Raw genomic sequence first — 17593 nt, forward strand, 5'->3', positions numbered from 1 at the left:
GTACTTGGGTTATCTTACCGTCAATATCTCCCATGCTGGTCTGTAACCCGGCTACCCACCCCGGGGTTGTCTCGCGGGGTCTCTGGGGCTCTCTTGCTCATCTCCTTATTGGGCTGGCGGGCTCCTCCTCATCCTCCTCCTCGTCAGGGATAAGGCTCGCCACGGTGTACTCCTGTCCCGACCCTCGGAGCTGCGCGCGTTCGCTGGAGAGCTCCTCACACTCCAGTGCTTGCTCGACTAGGGTATCGAAGGGGAGGCCTGCACTACCCCTTTTCGGCTGCCACCACGCGGTGCGAGCTATGTACCTGAGTAGCTTGTCTGCAGCTAGCGCGTCAATGACCTCCTTCGCAAACTCTGAACGGGCGATCCGGGTAAGTGATCGCACGTCCTCGGCGTAGTCTTGGAAGTTCTCACCAGGTTGGCGTCGGCGCACCTCTAAGGCCGTCTTTGCCCGCATCGCGTTGCGCGTGCCTAAACGCAGGTCTAATCTACGCATTAGTTCTTCTAGTTGGGTTTGCACGCTTTCGGGTAGTGCCTCTACAAAGTCGGCTGCCCGCCCATCGAAGTTCAACATAAGTTGTGGTAACGCCTGCGCGTCCGACCAGCCATTAAGCTGTTTAGCCCCTATGATATTGCGGGAGAACGCTTTCCATGTGGGGGTCCCCTGGCCGGTGAACACATGCCTTACCTTTGCGTGGAGTAGCGCGCTACCTTCCCGTGAAGATGTGAGGGTTCGTACGACTTCTGACACCAAATTGTTGGGGCCGCTGGTCCCCGAAGTCCCTCCCTGCTCCGTGCCTATGGCAGGGGCTCTGCCGTTCGTCGACCCCTCGCTACTCTGCGAGCAGCTGCTGCCGTCGCTGGGCTCATCGCCCAACGGCTCCCCTCCCAGGTCCGTCCCTCCGCGAGCTCGTGTGAGAGGCATAGCTCGCCGCACGCTCTCGTTCACCTGCAAACGCTGCGTTGTCTCTCCACGAATCATGCGCTATTAAACGGGGGTCAGGGGTCGGAGGGCGAATGATGCTGCCCTCACACTGCGCGAGTCCCTGCGGCGATAGACGGAGCGGGGACCTGCGGACGCACCGACCCCTTCCCCCACACTACGAGCGCACACACCTGCACACACGCGACACCCACTCGTGCGCCGATCTACGCAACGCTCCCGCGTGGCAAGCCGCTGTGTACACAGCACCACACGCGTTCCCACCTCTCAGCGAGATCACACGGAGACCCGGTCAGCTATTAAGGATTTATTGCTTGCTACCTGGGACTGGTTGTGGAGTCAGTATGGGTCGACGAGGCTGGCCTATTCTACCACCCCTGAACCTATTCTCTATTTATCGGCTATGATCCTACTTCACCTTCTTACTCACTGTTAGGTGCCCACGGCGGTTCGTTGATCCCGTACTCGCAGCGCACCTCGATGCGTCTCACGGACGTTCGGGTCGCTGGACTGGAGAGCGTCCTGTCGCCTGGCGCTGGAGTGAGAGCGATTTCCCCTTTGCGCCCCCTTTTTATCCTCCCTACATCAAAGGGATGCGGCTCCGAGCGGGGTGGCGGCCCTCAGTTTTTCCTTAACAATTGGCTCGCGCCCGCTGGCACGCGCCCGGCGGTTCCGGGCGCCTTTGATATGCTAATCGGATGTGCTGCGGCGGCGATTCCAATTGATCCCCTTCTCATGCATGGCGCCGTGCTCCTGCGCACCATGCAGCGGCGTCCATCACCACGGCCCGCTGTGGAAGTTAAGCGCGGAGCCTCCGCATGTCCCCACCACCTGCCCTATCAATTGCGCACCCTAAACTATGCCGCCCCATCCCTCCTCTGCCTGTCTCGTCGACCCGTGGGGGTGTGTGTGGGGGGATGCGTTTCAACCGCGGTGGCTGAATGCCCTTCGCCGCGACCATACCATCTTGAGGCCGGTCGCAGCGCCGTGGTGCAAAGTAGCGTCGGGGGGAGGTCGTCCAATTCCCTGGTCGCCAGAAACCGTAAAAGTCAATCCCGATAAGGGCTTCTCGGATTAAAACCGGTCGATCAGGTGACCTCCCCTTTCAGCTCTATGGGTGGGGGGAAATGCGTGCGGGTGTGTTCATGTGAGGTGAGGTGAGGGGGACGCGGGGTCGGCTCCGTCGCTTGGTGGTGGCGAGGTCGCAGATGGGGCGCCTGCCGAACGGCTTCGTGGCGGTGGCATCACAGCAACTTTTCCGGCGCCCCTTTATCCATCACATAGCCGTTCACAAAGGCGTCAACGATGGATAAAGCGGATTGATCTGGCAAGGGCCACACCACAGGCCAGCGTGAAAAATATTCCACGCCGATGAGAAGATATTTATTCCCACGAGGCGTCAAAGGGAACGGGCCCAACCCATTTAGGGCAACCAATTCATTGACGCGCATGACAGAGATGGTATGTAAAGGTGGAATGTAATGCTGCCGGGCACACTCGGTGCACGCTCGAAGTGCACTAATGATGTCAGATGTCATACCCGGCCAATAGTAATCCCTCTGAAGGGTATATACTATCTTGTCAGATTAATAACCCCTCATGGGCAAAAACTCGACCCTCCTTGCCAGATCCTGACTCACCCGCGAGCGAGCCAGCGAAATCAATATGGTCCCCGACGCACGAATATCCCCAATGGCGATACACACGTCAACCTTGCCAATGATGCCAATACTACCCCCGTTAGCCGCAACACAAACATCATATACCGGGCGAACATTCGACGCAGGAATCAACAACAATTGAAAGATAACATCGGAAATGATCGTAGCTAATGCCCCCGTGTCAACCAAAACGCGTACATCAACACCCTGAATGGTGGCAGCGACTGTCGATGATCCCATCGCCGCAGCAACAACCCTACAAGCCAATTTCCTCCATTGTGTCTGCGAAGCCGGCCACCTCTTAGCAACGGTACCCGAGGCCGATCCATACACACACATCGAGTCGCACACACATAGACTGATACACATGTAATGAGTGGCTCCGACACGGTAGAACTTCAAGTTATTTACTAATCAATTATTCGGTACAGCTTCAGATTCTCTCTCTCGCTGCAGATGTTATCCACTCGGGTGGCTGCGCTGCCCCGTGCCACGTGGCGCTCACCAACACGCCGCTAGCTGACGGCGCGCTGGGAGCGGCTGAGCGGCTGAAAGTCGAGCCGCCATGTGGCAGGTGGAGGTGGCGGGGTAGCAGCGACGGGGAGCTCCTCTTGATCTTCACACGCCAACTCCACATGCTGCTGCGCCCCTGGCTTATATTCACCCCCCGGTGACTAAGCCCCGCCTTCAATCCCACGCCTGGTGATGCACGTTATCCACCCAGGAGCGCCTCACAGAGGCTTGTGTTGAACCAATGTTGCTAAATCCATAATATATGTTTTTTGGGTTAGATCGCGTAAATATAAGTGTATCGTTAAACCGGCATCACCTGCCACAGCTAATTAGTAAGGTTTGTCATATAAACAGAACATGCCAATTCGTTTCTAGTCCAGCACACTGGTGTGTTGGTAAGCAAATCCACAAAAATTATAATTTTAGTACGATGTTTCGCTAGTAATTACAACTAGCATCATCAGGCGGACTGCCAGATTTGTGGAGAATCCTGTTTCGTTCCTTAAATAGAGGGATAGATGTGATGGCGTCACTTGTGAGCCCTTCACGTGTGAAGAGAGGGATTAATGAATCTTATCTATGCCCCACCCCCTCTCTATCCTCCCGCCGCCGATCTCCCCCTTGTCGCATGCGCAGCCCTTTTCTTATCTATGCCCCACCCCCTCTCTATTCTCCCGCCGCCGATCTCCCCCTGCGCAGCAGTCGTTTATGACTCTTGGGCTACGCCCATTTCTACCCTTGAGAAGCAGCCTGCATCAGCAGCTTGCCTCCTACCTTATATAACCTCTTGTTGCAGCAGCTTTTTCTCCTTTGTCAGCAGTTCCCCTGCTGTGTTGGTCTCACCTGATGACGGTTTCTTGTGTTGCGATCGAAACGTCGTGATCTATTATTTTTCTACCGACGTGACTTTACCGAAAGAACCAAAGAGTATAGATTCCTGCAGTCACGAAAGCTTCAAATCAAGATTGAACCGCCTCTACGGGGAGGGTTTCCACACAACTGTTAGATATTTTAACAGACTGTGAGACAAGAAGGCTCACCTGATCGAGTCGCTCACCTTTCTGAAGAGATGCCTCGACAACAAGATAATACCAATCGCCTTTACACTCACATCTGCTGCTGTCACTTCTCCTAACGCTAAACGGATCTTGTTCAGGGCCAGCCTAGCTCTAATCTCAGAGAGAATAAGACTGCTCCAATTTGAACTTGATCATTTAGACAAGATTCTCTTACAATCATACTTAGCATTAACAGATAAAATGTCCACATCGGATTGGGATCAAGTAGATAACATGACTGTTTCTTCAGCCGCTACAATGTCAATCAAATGTAAAGTTAATCTGATTCCTAAATTAAACTTCTTGTCAAAAAAGAATCCAGAGCCACACGTAAAAAAGTTAGATGTTAACAAGATTGTTATCAATCAGAGTAACAGCCCAATTTCTGGCAGCCTAAAATCGGTACTGGCTAAAGGGTTGAATTTCGCAGTCACCCCTAAACACTTCCCAGTGAATGATATCATTTTCCAGGTCGACATAGCCCTCAAAGGTTTGGGACACATTCCGGCAGACGTGGCAATATCTTAAAACGCTAAAAATCCTATTAGTAACATCAGCAAGGATGAGCATTTTTAACTCGCTCAATTGAGAAAGAGATGATATTGTTATCCTCTCAGCCGACAAGGGCAATGCCACTATCATCATGGATAAAACCACATACAAGAAAATGCAGGACCTTCTTAATGATGGCAGTTATACCAATATCAACAGAGATCCTACCAACCGCCTGGCCACGAAAACTTACAATATCAACACTAATTCGACTTCTCTAATCGAACCGACCAATCAGCTCTCTCTAAAATTTCGGCTGCTAGACCACCCAGATTTTATGGCCTTCCAAAAATCCATAAAGAAGGTACTCCACTTCGTCCTATCGTATCCACCATTAACTCATCCACCTACAAACTGGCCCGATTTCTGTCTGAGACCCTGCTTCCATTCACGGGCAAGACCACCTCAGCTGTACTTAACTCAGCTCGCTTGGTCTCTCTAATCAAGGACATCTCACTGTCTCCAGATGATTTGCTTGTCAGTTTCGATATAGTCTCTTTGTTCACCAAGGTACCTGTGCCTGACACCATTGCAATCATTGAAGACTTGGTCCAACAGGGACTGAATCTTGATGTACCAAGTTTGGTGAGGCACTGCCTTACCAACACTTACTTCACCTGGAATGGTACATTCTACAAACAAAATGTAGGTACCCCTATGCGTTCTCTCTTATCGCCAGTGGTCGCGAATGTTTTCATGGAGAAATTTGAAACAGATGCCATCCTGACATCCACCCTACGTCCTTCCTTGTGGAAGAGATACGTAGATGACACGTTCATCATCTGGCCACATGGCCTGCCAGCACTGAACCAATTTCTCAACCACATCAATTCTATACACGCCTACGATCACTTCGTACCTTTTTTTAGCCCCCCCCCCTCCCGATACGTTCCATTCATTGGCTACCACATTTTGATAAGCTCCCCCCCCCTCTCCTCCCCCCTCAACTTGTATTTACGGGCTTACATCTTGTATTCCTGCCTCACTTGATGCAGCAAATCTGGCTGTGACGGTCCCACCTGATGACGGAGACTTGTGTTGCCTCCGAAACGTCGTGATTTTTATTTTATTTTATTAATTTTGATTTCATTTTTTACCTACGTGACTTTACCGAAAGAAATAAGAGGATGAACCCATCTATCAAATTCACCATGGACGTGGAAAATGATGGCAAGCTACCATTCCTGGATGTTTTGATTGAGAAGAGACCTGATGGCTCGTTGGGACATTCTGTCTACACTGATTCCTATCTAAAGCCTGATTCCCACCACCATCCAGCCCAGAAGAACTCCTTCATCAAAACACTACACCATAGGGCCCATTGTATTTCTGACCAGCACCACCTAGCCAGTGAGCTTGGGCACGTACACCAAACCCTCAAGATGAATGAATATTCAGAACGCACAATCCGCAAAGCTGTATCCCCAACCATGGGGAGAGAACCATCTGAGAACCCAACAAAAAAACATCACCCTGCCATACATAGCAGGTGTTACCAAAAAGATTTCCAAAATCTTGAACATAACACAAGATCCAGGTTCGATTCAATGCAGTAGACAAAATCTGTGATTTGATCCCATCTGTGAAGGATGTGATTCCTGACATGCAATACCCTGGTGTCTTCAAACTAAGTTATGTCTGCGGCAGCAGTTACATCGGGGAAACGAAACGATATGCCTCGGACCGTGTTCGCGAACACAAGGCAGATTTGAAACACGGCAGAACCAATACCTCTGCCGTAGCTGTTTACTGTTTTAACGCGGTGGGTTCACACGATATTGTTTTTCCGAGACCAAGGTACTCTGCAAACCTTCAGGCTACCATCAAAGATTTGTCCATGAAGCCATCCAGATATATAAACACAAACACAATTTCAACCGAGAAGATGGGTACAAACTGACCAATCATTGGAAGGACGTTATTAACCGGTTTAGGTCATAACTGGCGATTATGCTCCCCTTTCTGCCTGCTGATGTTAGCAGCTATTCTCGACTCTCTGAGTCACAGCTTCTCTCTCTCCCTTCCACCGATTATCTATGCCCCACCCCCTCTCTCTCTCCTCATGCCTCCGATCTCCCCCTTGTCTCACACGCAGCCCCTTTCTTATCTATACCCCACCCCCTCTCTCTCGTCCTGCCACCGCTGATCTTCCCCTTGTCGCACGCGCAGCCCCTTTCTTATCTATGCCCCACCCCCTCTCTATCCTCCCGCCGCCGATCTCCCCCTTGTCTCATGCGCAGCAATCGTTTATGACTCTTGGGCGACGCCCATTTCTACCCTTTAGAAGCAGCTTGCATCAGCAGCTTGCCTCCTACCTTATATAACCTCTTGTTGCAGCAGCTCTTTCTCCTTCGTCAGCAGTTCTCCTGCTGTGTTGGTCTCACCTGATGACGGTTGCTTGTGTTGCCATCAAAACGTCGTGATCTATTATTTTTCTACCTACGTGACTTTACCGAAATAACCAAAGAGTATGAATGCATCTTCTTGGTTCTTTCGGTAAAGTCACGTAGAAGGAAAATAATAAAATAAAACATAATAAAATAATTCTCACGACGTTTCGGCCACAATGCAAGCAGCCGTCTTCAGGTGGAGAACAGGTCTGTCAAGGAGACAGAGTCTGAATGCTCTCCTTGACAGACCTGTTCTCCACCTGAAGACGGCTGCTTGCGTTGTGGCCGAAACGTCGTGAGAATTATTTTAATATTTTTTATTTTATTATTTTCCTTCTACGTGACTTTACCGAAAGAACCAAGAAGATGAATCCCTGCAGTCACGAAAGCTTTAAATCGAAAAGTATGAATGCATATAAATTATGTTGCTGAACTTGTGAACTCCCAGAAGGCCGTGTAGCTGACAGGTTGTGTACAAAAATGCGTGGGGTGACATATAATAGGAAGGAGGGAAAGTGCCGACTTATTCTGTTGCTTATGTTCTCAGCAAAGATGCTTGTGATTACTCTGTGTTGTATATCAAATGATTTTGCATTGAGCTTTAAAAGAGGGTCCCTGCCTAAAAACATCTGGAAGTTCACCAGCATTGGTTCAAGCAGAGCCTGACTGAATATTGAAGCCGTTTTTTATTGTGTTGAACCAACGCTGCTGAAGTTTTATCTCCCTGAAGGCCATGCGCCTGATGGGATTTGTAAAAAAAAACAATTATTACACGCTTTCTTTTAACTCACTCTGTCTGTTGTTGTTGTCGTTGTTGTATCCTCAAATCTTGTAACTCAATTTTAACCCACTTCCCAATGTGGTATCGACTGCAAACTTGGTATACTTATGTCATACTAATGACAATACTATATTCTATCATAAAAAAATAAAAATATATATTTTTAAACATTTTTTATATGTTATGTTTCGGCTTGGGTCTAATTGTCCATGGTCAACTGACATTGCCTGTAATTGGCCATGGTTCCTTACGCTATGGCAAGCTTCGGGGCCACTTCCTGGAGTCGTGGAGTTCTGCCATTACTAGTACATTTCATAAAAGTTTTTTTAAATATAACTTTTTTTTTACATGAACCTCAAGGCAATGTAGGCAGAGGCCTGCATTGCGATATTTGTTCTCTTTATAATGACCATTGACGAGCAGCTTGTGGGAGGAAACCGGAGATGATGCTTCACCTCGCAGCTCCACAGACACAACTCAGCACCTCCCCAGCCTCGGAGGCAGTCACCTGCACGTTTGATACATACCAGCCTCAAACCCTGCTCGGACGATTTTGGTTGATATGGGAAGGCACATTTTGATTGCCCGCGTAGCCCCCCTGTGGGCGTTACGCGAGACGAATTCTGCCCAGGGGTCCGTGTTGTCAGCCTCACTGGCAGTGATCATTGGCCAATGATCTCTGATGGCCACATTGGCTGAGGATGCAGCATGTGAACCTGAAGTGCAGACATCATACGATTCATAAATTAGTGGCACGGGTTAGGCCACAATGGATTTGACCAATTTGTGTCTTGAAAACCCTCCACCACCTGATATATCCAAAGAAAAAGTAATGTGTACTCGCGTTTAACAGGGTGCCGATTATTTTTTCCTCTGGCTAATACCATTAAAGTTAGAGAGCAATTCGATGAAAAACGTTTCACTTGAAACTTCGTCTTGCATCATCAAGACAAGATCCAGATGAACAATACAGAAAGTCAGAATATCACATCACCCTTGAATGGCCTAAACGAAAAATCTATTGTGAATAGCATACGCGTGCAGTCTAGCACACGTGTATACAACCTGGCCGCCTGGCTGTTGTGCTTGACTGTTGCACGGAGATTGTTTTCACCATTGTGGGATCCCCCCCCCCCCGTCGAGTCCCGCTCCCTGGTGCGCTGTTGCTGCTGCTGGTGACATCTGCTACTGCTGCCACTGTAGGTGCAGAACGAGGAGAGCACGCTGCTGTTCATCGTGACGTGGATGGTGACGGAGATCGTGCGCTACTCCTTCTATACGTTCACGCTTCTGCAGTACATCCCGTACTGCGTCAAGTGGGCGAGGTGTGCGCCACACTCTCCTGAGCCTCCTCCAGCGTGGCTTGTCACAGGTCACCGCGAGCCAGTTTGAGGAGACTGTGAGAGTTGTGGAGTCTGTCACCTCTTGATTTGATTTGAGTTTGTTAACCCATTGGGTTGTTGTATTACATGTGCGCTATCCAGGAAGTTATAATATCAGATCATCATTATGTTGCCAAATCTATACATTGCATTTGTAAATGAAGAGCACTGCTTGACTGGAATTCTCTCCCACTATCGCATTTCTCGAGCTCGTAAAACCATGCTGTATTCAACGAACCTCTTAACTCTTACAACAATAATCGCGCTGGTTATTGCTGGCCGCTTTACAGTATTGATCAGTGTCCAGCAACTATAAAAAAAACGAACCGTATTCAACATTATTCGTCTCATCAGCAGTCAGGCTTGTTAACAAATGCTGCTGGATTAGCAAGACGACTCCATATAAACTATGGAACTCCCGATGAGCGCAATGTTCACCATATTGTACAAAAACTCGTTGTGTGTTGCGATAGAGCATTACGGGTAACGGTGGTGAACAACAAGCGAATTCATGCACGACACCGGGGGCAGCGCCTGACGCCCGCGGCATCTCGCGGCTGCACAAGTGCTGATGAGCCCCCGTGTGTGCAGATACTCGTTCTTCATTGTGCTCTACCCGTTGGGTGTGCTGGGCGAGCTGCTGACGATCCACGCGGCGCTGCCCCACGTGCAGCGCAAGGGGCTCTACTCCATCACGATGCCCAACGCGCACAACTTCTCCTTCGACTACCACACCTTCCTCATTGCCATCATGATCGTCTACGTGCCTGGTGCGCTTGGCCATCACAGCTGGGGCTGGTGGATAGCAGTGGGGGCATGGAAGGGGTGCTATACCGACAAGGTCAAATCAATCAGGTCATCCCGCACACGAGTGCCTCTCACGTGACCGCATTCCCTCCAATGTTAAATATTGCCGTGCACTCCAGTAGTGACCCCTGTGCCTCAGCAAGAAGCCCCTGGGGTTGATTCCACCAGAAATGGGCCACTCTCTGAGGAGTTTGTGCTTTTCTTCCTCTGTTCTGCATGGGTTTCATCTGGGTTCTGCGGTCTCCTCTCATTGCTAATCCCATACACAACATGTCACTGGTATTGGCCAAAGTGTCTCAATGCTGAAAAAGTACTGTACCTGCAAATTACTTCAATTGGGATTACGCACAGCAGTAGCAGTGCCAATATTGCCCACTTACAATGAAAAACTTGAGACTCAGTGAGGCTTTCCTGGATAAACAAGCATCATAAGAATACAATTAGTTAAAATCGATTAATATGCATGAAATTGTACGTATTAAAATTAAATCTAGATTTGAAGTTTTCGTCACTGCAGGGATCCATACTGTTTTGTTCTTTCGGTAAAGTCACGTAGGTATAAAATAAATCACGACGTTTCGGGCGCAACACAAGCATCCGTCATCAGGTGGGACACCCATAGCAAGAAACAATTGCTGAAGTGGGCAAAAGGGGTGCTTGTGTCAAGAGGCTATATAGGTAAGAGAGGGGGGGCGGAGCCAGGGAGGAGAGATAGAGAGGGTGGGGGTGTGGGGTAGGGAGGATGGGGTGCTGCAAGTGCGGCAAAATTCCGGGGCTAGGAAGTAAGCGGGGCTGGGGGTAGGAGGAAAATAAGCACGGCAAAATGCCGGGGCTGGGAAGTAAGCAGGGCTGGGGGTAGGAAACTAGCACGGTAAAATCCTGGGGCTGGGAAGTAAGCGGGGCTGTGGGTAGGAGGCTGAAGAAAACTGGAGATGCAGATATGAAGGCAAACTATAAAGCAGTTAAGGTTTTACCTGGTTAATAACATCATTCCAATGATTGCTCAATTTGTATCCATCTTCGTGGTTTAAGTTATATCTATGTTTATATATCTGGATGGCTTCATGAACAAACCTTTGATAGTAGCCGGAAGGTTTGCAGAGCACCTTGGTCTCGGAAAAAAACGATATCATGAGAGCCCACAGCGTTATAGCAATGGTCAGCCACAGCGGAGGTATTAGTCCTGCCGTGTTTCAGATCTGCCTTGTGCTCGCGAACACGGTCCAATACATGCCGTTTCGTTTCCCCAATGTAAGAATCACCACAGGAGCAACTTAGTTTGTAGAGGAGAAACAGGTTTGCGAATAATGCGGTCCGAGTACCCATTCATCTTGAGGGCCTGGTGTGCGTGTTCCAGTTCACTGGCTAGGTGGTGTTGGTCAAAAATGCAGTGGACCCTATGGTGTAGTGTTTTGATGAGGGAATTCTTCTGTGCCGGATGGTGGTGGGAATCAGGTTTCAGATAGGAATCTGTGTGGGTGGCTTTCCTGTAGACAAAGTGTCCCAACGAGCCATCAGGTCTCTTCTCGAACAAAACATCAGGAATGGTAGCTTATCATCCTTCTCCACTTCCATGGTGAATTTGATAGATGGGTGTATGGAATTGATGTGGTTGAGAAATTGGTTCAGTGCTGGCAGGCCATGTGGCGAAATGACAAAAGTGTCATCCACATATCTCTTCCACAAGGAAGGACGTAGGGTGGATGTCTGGATGGTATCTGTTTCAAATTTCTCCATGAAAACATTCGCTATCACTGGTGATAAGGGGAAACCCATAGGGGTACCTTCATTTTGTTTGTAGAAAGTACCATTCCAGGTGAAGTAAGTGTTGGTAAGGCAGTACCTAACCAGAGTAGGAACATCAGCGTTCAGTCCATGTTGAACTAAATCTTCAATTACAGTGAGGGAAAAAAGTATTTGATCCCCTGCTGATTTTGTACGTTTGCCCACTGACAAAGAAATGATCAGTCTATAATTTTAATGGTAGGTTTATTTGAACAGTGAGAGACAGAATAACAACAACAAAATCCAGAAAAACGCATGTCAAAAATGTTATAAATTGATTTGCATTTTAATGAGGGAAATAAGTATTTGATCCCTCAATCAGAAAGATTTCTGGCTCCCAGGTGTCTTTTATACAGGTAACGAGCTGAGATTAGGAGCACACTCTTAAAGGGAGTGCTCCTAATCTCAGCTTGTTACCTGTATAAAAGACACCTGTTCACAGAAGCAATCAATCAATCCGATTCCAAACTTTCTACCATGGCCAAGACCAAAGAGCTCTCCAAGGATGTCAGGGACAAGATTGTAGACCTAGACAAGGTTGGAATGGGCTACAAGACCATCGCCAAGCAGCTTGGTGAAAAGGTGACAACTGTTTGTGCGATTATTCGCAAATGGAAGAAACACAAAATAACTGTCAATCTCCCTCGGCGTGGGGCTCCAGGCAAGATCTCACCTCGTGGAGTTCCAATGGTCATGAGAACGGTGAGGAATCAGCCCAGAACTACACGGCAGGATCTTGTCAATGATCTCAAGGCAGCTGGGACCACAATCACCAAGAAAACAGTTGGTAACACACTACGCCGTGAAGGACTGAAATCCTGCAGCGCCCGCAAGGTTCCCCTGCTCAAGAAAGCACACATACATGCCCGTCTGATGTTTGCCAATGAACATCTGAATAATTCAGAGGACAACTGGGTGAAAGTGTTGTGGTCAGATGAGACCAAAATGGAGCTCTTTGACATCAACTCAACTCGCCGTGTTTGGAGGAGGAATGCTTCCTATGACCCCAAGAACATAATCTCCGCCGCCAAACATGGAGGTGGAAACATTATGCTTTGGGGGGGGGGTTTCTGCTAAGGGGACAGGACAACTTCACCGCATCAAAGGGACGATGGACGGGGCCATGTACCGTCAAATCTTGGGTGAGAACCTCCTTCCCTTAGCCAGGGCATTGAAAATGGGTCGTGGATGGGTATTCAAGCATGACAATGACCCAAAACACACGGCCAAGGCAACAAAGGAGTGGCTCAAGAAGAAGCAAATTAAGGTCCTGGAGTGGCCTAGCCAGTCTCCAGACCTTAATCCCATAGAAAATCTATGGAGGGAGCTGAAGGTTCGAGTTGCCAAACGTCAGCCTTGAACCCTTAATGACCTGATGGCCAACTACAAGAAACGTCTGACCTCTGTGATTGCCAACAAGGGTTTTGCCACCAAGTACTAAGTCATGTTTTGCAGAGGGGTCAAATACTTATTTCCTTTATTAAAATGCAAATCAATTTATAACATTTTTGCCATGCGTTTTTCTGGATCTTGTTGTTGTTATTCTGTCTCTCACTGTTCAAATAAACCTACCATTAAAATTATAGACTGATCGTTTCTTTGTCAGTGGGCAAGCGTACAAAATCATCAGAGGATCAAATACGTTTTTCCCTCCCTGTATATAGCCTCTCGACACAAGCACCCCTTTTGCCCACTTCAGCAATTGTTTCTTGTTGTGGTTGTCCCATCGAATGACGGACGCTTGTGTTGCGCCTGAAATGTCTTGATTTAATTTATTTCATTTTATACCTACGTGACTTTACCGAAAGAACCAAAGAGTATATTAAAATGCAATTATTTGGACTCATGCCTCTATTATGTGTTTTTATCTCAGTAAACTGACTAAATGTGACAAAACATACGAGGAGGGTAGACTGATGCCATGCTTAGTCTGTCATTCGGTGGCTATGTTTCCAGCTGCTTCCACCTCTCTGATGTCGTCTGCTTCATCCCCTGCCCGGTCCCTTCCCCTGGTGTGTGTTGATCCGCAGGCTTCATTCAGCTCTACGCGCATCTGTTGCGGGAGAGGCGGCTGGTGCTGAGAGTCGCGCAGGAGCACAAGGTTGACTGAGCCTGGCCGCGCGGAACCCCCCGACCCCAATTGTGACCCCGACCCCGCCGCGCATGAGCTCGCGTGTGTTTTGCATGGTCCCGCGGAGAGTGAGCTCCTACTTGAATTGGACAAGTCACGTTTGGCCTTCTGAGGCGACTTTCCAACGTGGGCACACAAGAGAATGAGCCCTCCTCTTGTAACTGAACAATGGAGTACACCTCGTTGTCATAGTAGTGGTAGGCCATGTGTGCTGGCGCCACGGTACAAGATCATAATATTTGATAAACTATTGGCAAATGTCTTAATTGGAAAGAGACTATAGCAACATCGCCCCCCCCCCCGACTTGTCAGATGCTAATGCCCATTTGTAGGCCTGTGCTCTGGGCACCTAACGCCGCCGCACGAGGACAGCTGCCAGCGGGATCCCTTGAGTTAGACTGCGGCAGGGCTTTGGAATGGTGGAGATGAGATGTGAAGTAAGGCGGTCTGAGTTCCCGAGGTATTTAAGCAAGTGCCCCATCAATGCAAATCCATACACTTAATTGGTGGTCTGTTTAAACGTGGCTGCATGTGCCATAGGCAATAATTGTGGTCTGCTTGCAAGGACACAGGAGGATAAGGAGTCGGTGCAGGGGTGGCATGGTTCGCAAAGCTGATCCGTGTAACTTCCCCTCTCCCAGAGCCGCCATGCGGTACGGTTAGAGACGAAACGAGACTTCTTGGTTGAATGCTTTCAAAGGCAGCTTTTACCTTCTCATGCAATGGATCCATTTCATTGTTGAAATTATCTCCGGGTTGTTATTTATTACAGAACACTTTGGATTGCTGATTTATGTAGTCTATTTCTCAAAATATACGGATTCGGTGTGTCCAAGGAGTTGTGCTGTCATGTTTTTTTACTCTTGAGTGTCTAAGCAGCAGTGCCACTGACTCGGTCCTTAAAGGCCGCAGAGGCTTTCCGGTCTTCATTCTGTCTGAGATCTCAATTATTGAATCTCTTGAATAATTATCTTAACCAGACCCAGTTTTCATACCGTTTTCAGCTGTACACTAAGCAGTTGAAGATTTCGAGTTGCAGCTCTTGAGAACCAGAATTGTGCACCGAGGTTTTCCTAAGACCTAAGTCTTCTAGGGACATTCGAATTCCCGATTTTTGTCAGTTGTATAATAGTAATACAGGCATACCTCAATTAGCACGACCCCATAGAACACTGATTCATTATAGCTCTCTTTGTCCTGGAGAACATTTTTACCAAAAAATTAAGAAAATTCAAAAATCGAAACAATGCTCAGGAGTGATAACACGCAAGAGTGCTGGCTGAGGAAATGTACCCGCCCCAATCATTGTCTCAGCCAATGAGAGTGACGCACGCTCTTAGCTAACCAGACCCCACCCCCCGCAATTCATTACGATTAATAGTCACGATTACGTATATATTTTTGATATTACAGGTGTAGTGGTGTACTTGGAGACACACTGGAGTTTGAGGCAACACGTTTATTAACAACTTTCCCTCATGAGATAACTCTAAACTATACTGTTAACTATGTGAATAGCGAGTTAACTACACAAACGGGTCACTGAGCCTAATACGCTGCCTGACCCACGATGCCGAGCGAAGACCGAAGACTCGGAGACGACGAGGCGCAGGACCCCAGGATTCATCCAGCAGGCTCCCGGCTCCCCCTCACGAGCGCTCGAGCCCCTTTCCGGGCCCCCTTGCTACCCTGTCTCCAGGACTACGCCCCCTAGGGCCTGCTCGCATGCCGCACTCGGTCCGGCCCCACGAGAGAGGTTGCAGGCGCACAGCCGCACTCCTGGGGTAGTAGCTGGTGCTGTCTAGTGCCATCATTAACGCCACTACACAGCCATTCCTCGACTTACGAACACGCGATTTATGAACGCCCGCAATTACGAAGCAGCTTACATGGAATATATATTTTCACACTGACTTGAAACGCAGACTCGCACCTGCAAATTGAACCGAGGAACTATTTTGTACAGTGGAGCAATTTCCCACGAGATGTAATGAGTCAGCCTCGCACTGGGAATAATTGTTTGTGTGTGCGCATGCACACGTGTGTGTGTGAGAAAGTGTGTGGGGAGTGGTAGTGCAGCGATTAGCGCTCTGCGCTACGAAAGCGGCGACCCCAGTTCGATTCCCGCTCACGGCGAACACCAGTGAAGATTATCTGAAGCTGTCCTGGGCCTCCCCCTTGGTCGACTCATCATCAAATGAGTACCTGGTGTGGTATATACACATTGCCACTGGGGAGACAGGAGGTCAGGCGAGGTGCTGATCACCCACCCCCTCGTGTACCGTTCCGGCCTTCATAGGTGCTCGCCAATAGCACTTGCCCCAAAGATCTGTTAAGGCTATATGGGATATCTTTGTGTTTTGTCTTTGTGTGTGTGCACGCGTGCCCCCGTGTGTACAATTGTGGTTACTCATTGCGCCCTTTTGACAAGCAAGCCAACATCAGGACTCAAAGTAAGTGAAAATGAAAGTTTTATTTTATTTGTTACTTTATGTTTTATTTTCTATACAGTACTTTTTTACAATGTTACATGCAAATCTACAATATTTCTTATTTATGAGATTAATAATGCTTCCCTTTTTTGTTGAACCTTAACATGTTTCATAACACTGACCATATGGACATTTATATATAACACATTACTGTATTGTGTTCTGACTTACGAACCATCCGACATTCGAACGGGCATCAGGACCTAATTGTGGTCGTAAGTCGATGACTGTTCTAAATTACCTTTAGCCAAGTGAGAATTCACGAGGGCAGAGTAGAGAGTCTCGGACTCCCCCCAAAAGAATCTTCACAGAAATTAGGACTGAGGGCATCACTAAGATCACGGAGGTCCTGGAGTTCTCTGAGAAAGACCCCGGATTGTGAGCGCAGCAGCTCCTCCAACCTCATCTCCCACTGCTGTCTTTTAGGAGGAGTACGTTAGAATCCACTCATGAGTACAGTACATACTGTTGATATAATTTAGAATTTGTATTTATTAAATAATGTTACCATTTGTATTATTAGTGCGATTACTGATACCCCAATGAACCCCTGATATATTGCTCATACAAAAGAAATAACATCGGCAATGCATCCCCATATATGTGTAGTGACATAGCGTTGACTGTTGTACAGCAGCTGCAGCTGGGCATGAGCGGGAAGACTATGCTCAGCTCCGCAGAGCTAATACCGCTGACAGCTAACGATGCTGTTAGGCTCTTAATTAATGAGGTATGTGTCCTAATGGACTCAGACATTTTTTTAATATTGCACCGTTACCCTCAATGTACATCAGCATATGCTTTGCTTATACTTTTTAAAATTATACATCATTTCTTAAATGCATAAAAATCAGATAAATAAAAACCAGGGCAAAAACAACCGCGATACAAAATACATTAAAAACAGTGCACAAATATAAGGGGCCGTCCATAAATGACGTCACGCGATTTTGGACGATTTTTGACCCCCCTCTCGTCACACGGCGTCACAAAAAGTCACAAAGCTCTGCCCCCCCCCAAACCATATTTCCATTTTGAAAATAAAACATGCTTCAATTCGCTTTAAACTATTGTCATTGTAGTGCGTATTTAATGTGG

The 17593-nt window shown here is 48.1% G+C and overlaps 1 protein-coding gene across 1 annotated transcript in view; it reads left to right on the forward strand.

The window, feature by feature from the left end:
- The window catches only part of LOC144729235 (very-long-chain (3R)-3-hydroxyacyl-CoA dehydratase 2-like), a 34844-nt gene extending 20003 nt beyond the window's left edge, over positions 1–14841 (forward strand). Inside the window, exons 5-7 of the mRNA XM_078609336.1 lie at positions 9102–9223; positions 9872–10050; positions 13903–14841. Of these exons, the coding sequence (XP_078465462.1) occupies positions 9102–9223; positions 9872–10050; positions 13903–13982 (381 nt within the window). The 3' untranslated portion in view covers positions 13983–14841. The remainder of the gene's footprint in view (positions 1–9101; positions 9224–9871; positions 10051–13902) is intronic.
- The last annotated feature ends 2752 nt before the right edge of the window (positions 14842–17593 follow it).

Source organism: Lampetra planeri, chromosome 31, assembly GCF_965212315.1.
Source record: "Lampetra planeri chromosome 31, kcLamPlan1.2.h2, whole genome shotgun sequence".
NCBI classification, from domain to species: Eukaryota; Metazoa; Chordata; class Hyperoartia; order Petromyzontiformes; family Petromyzontidae; genus Lampetra; species Lampetra planeri.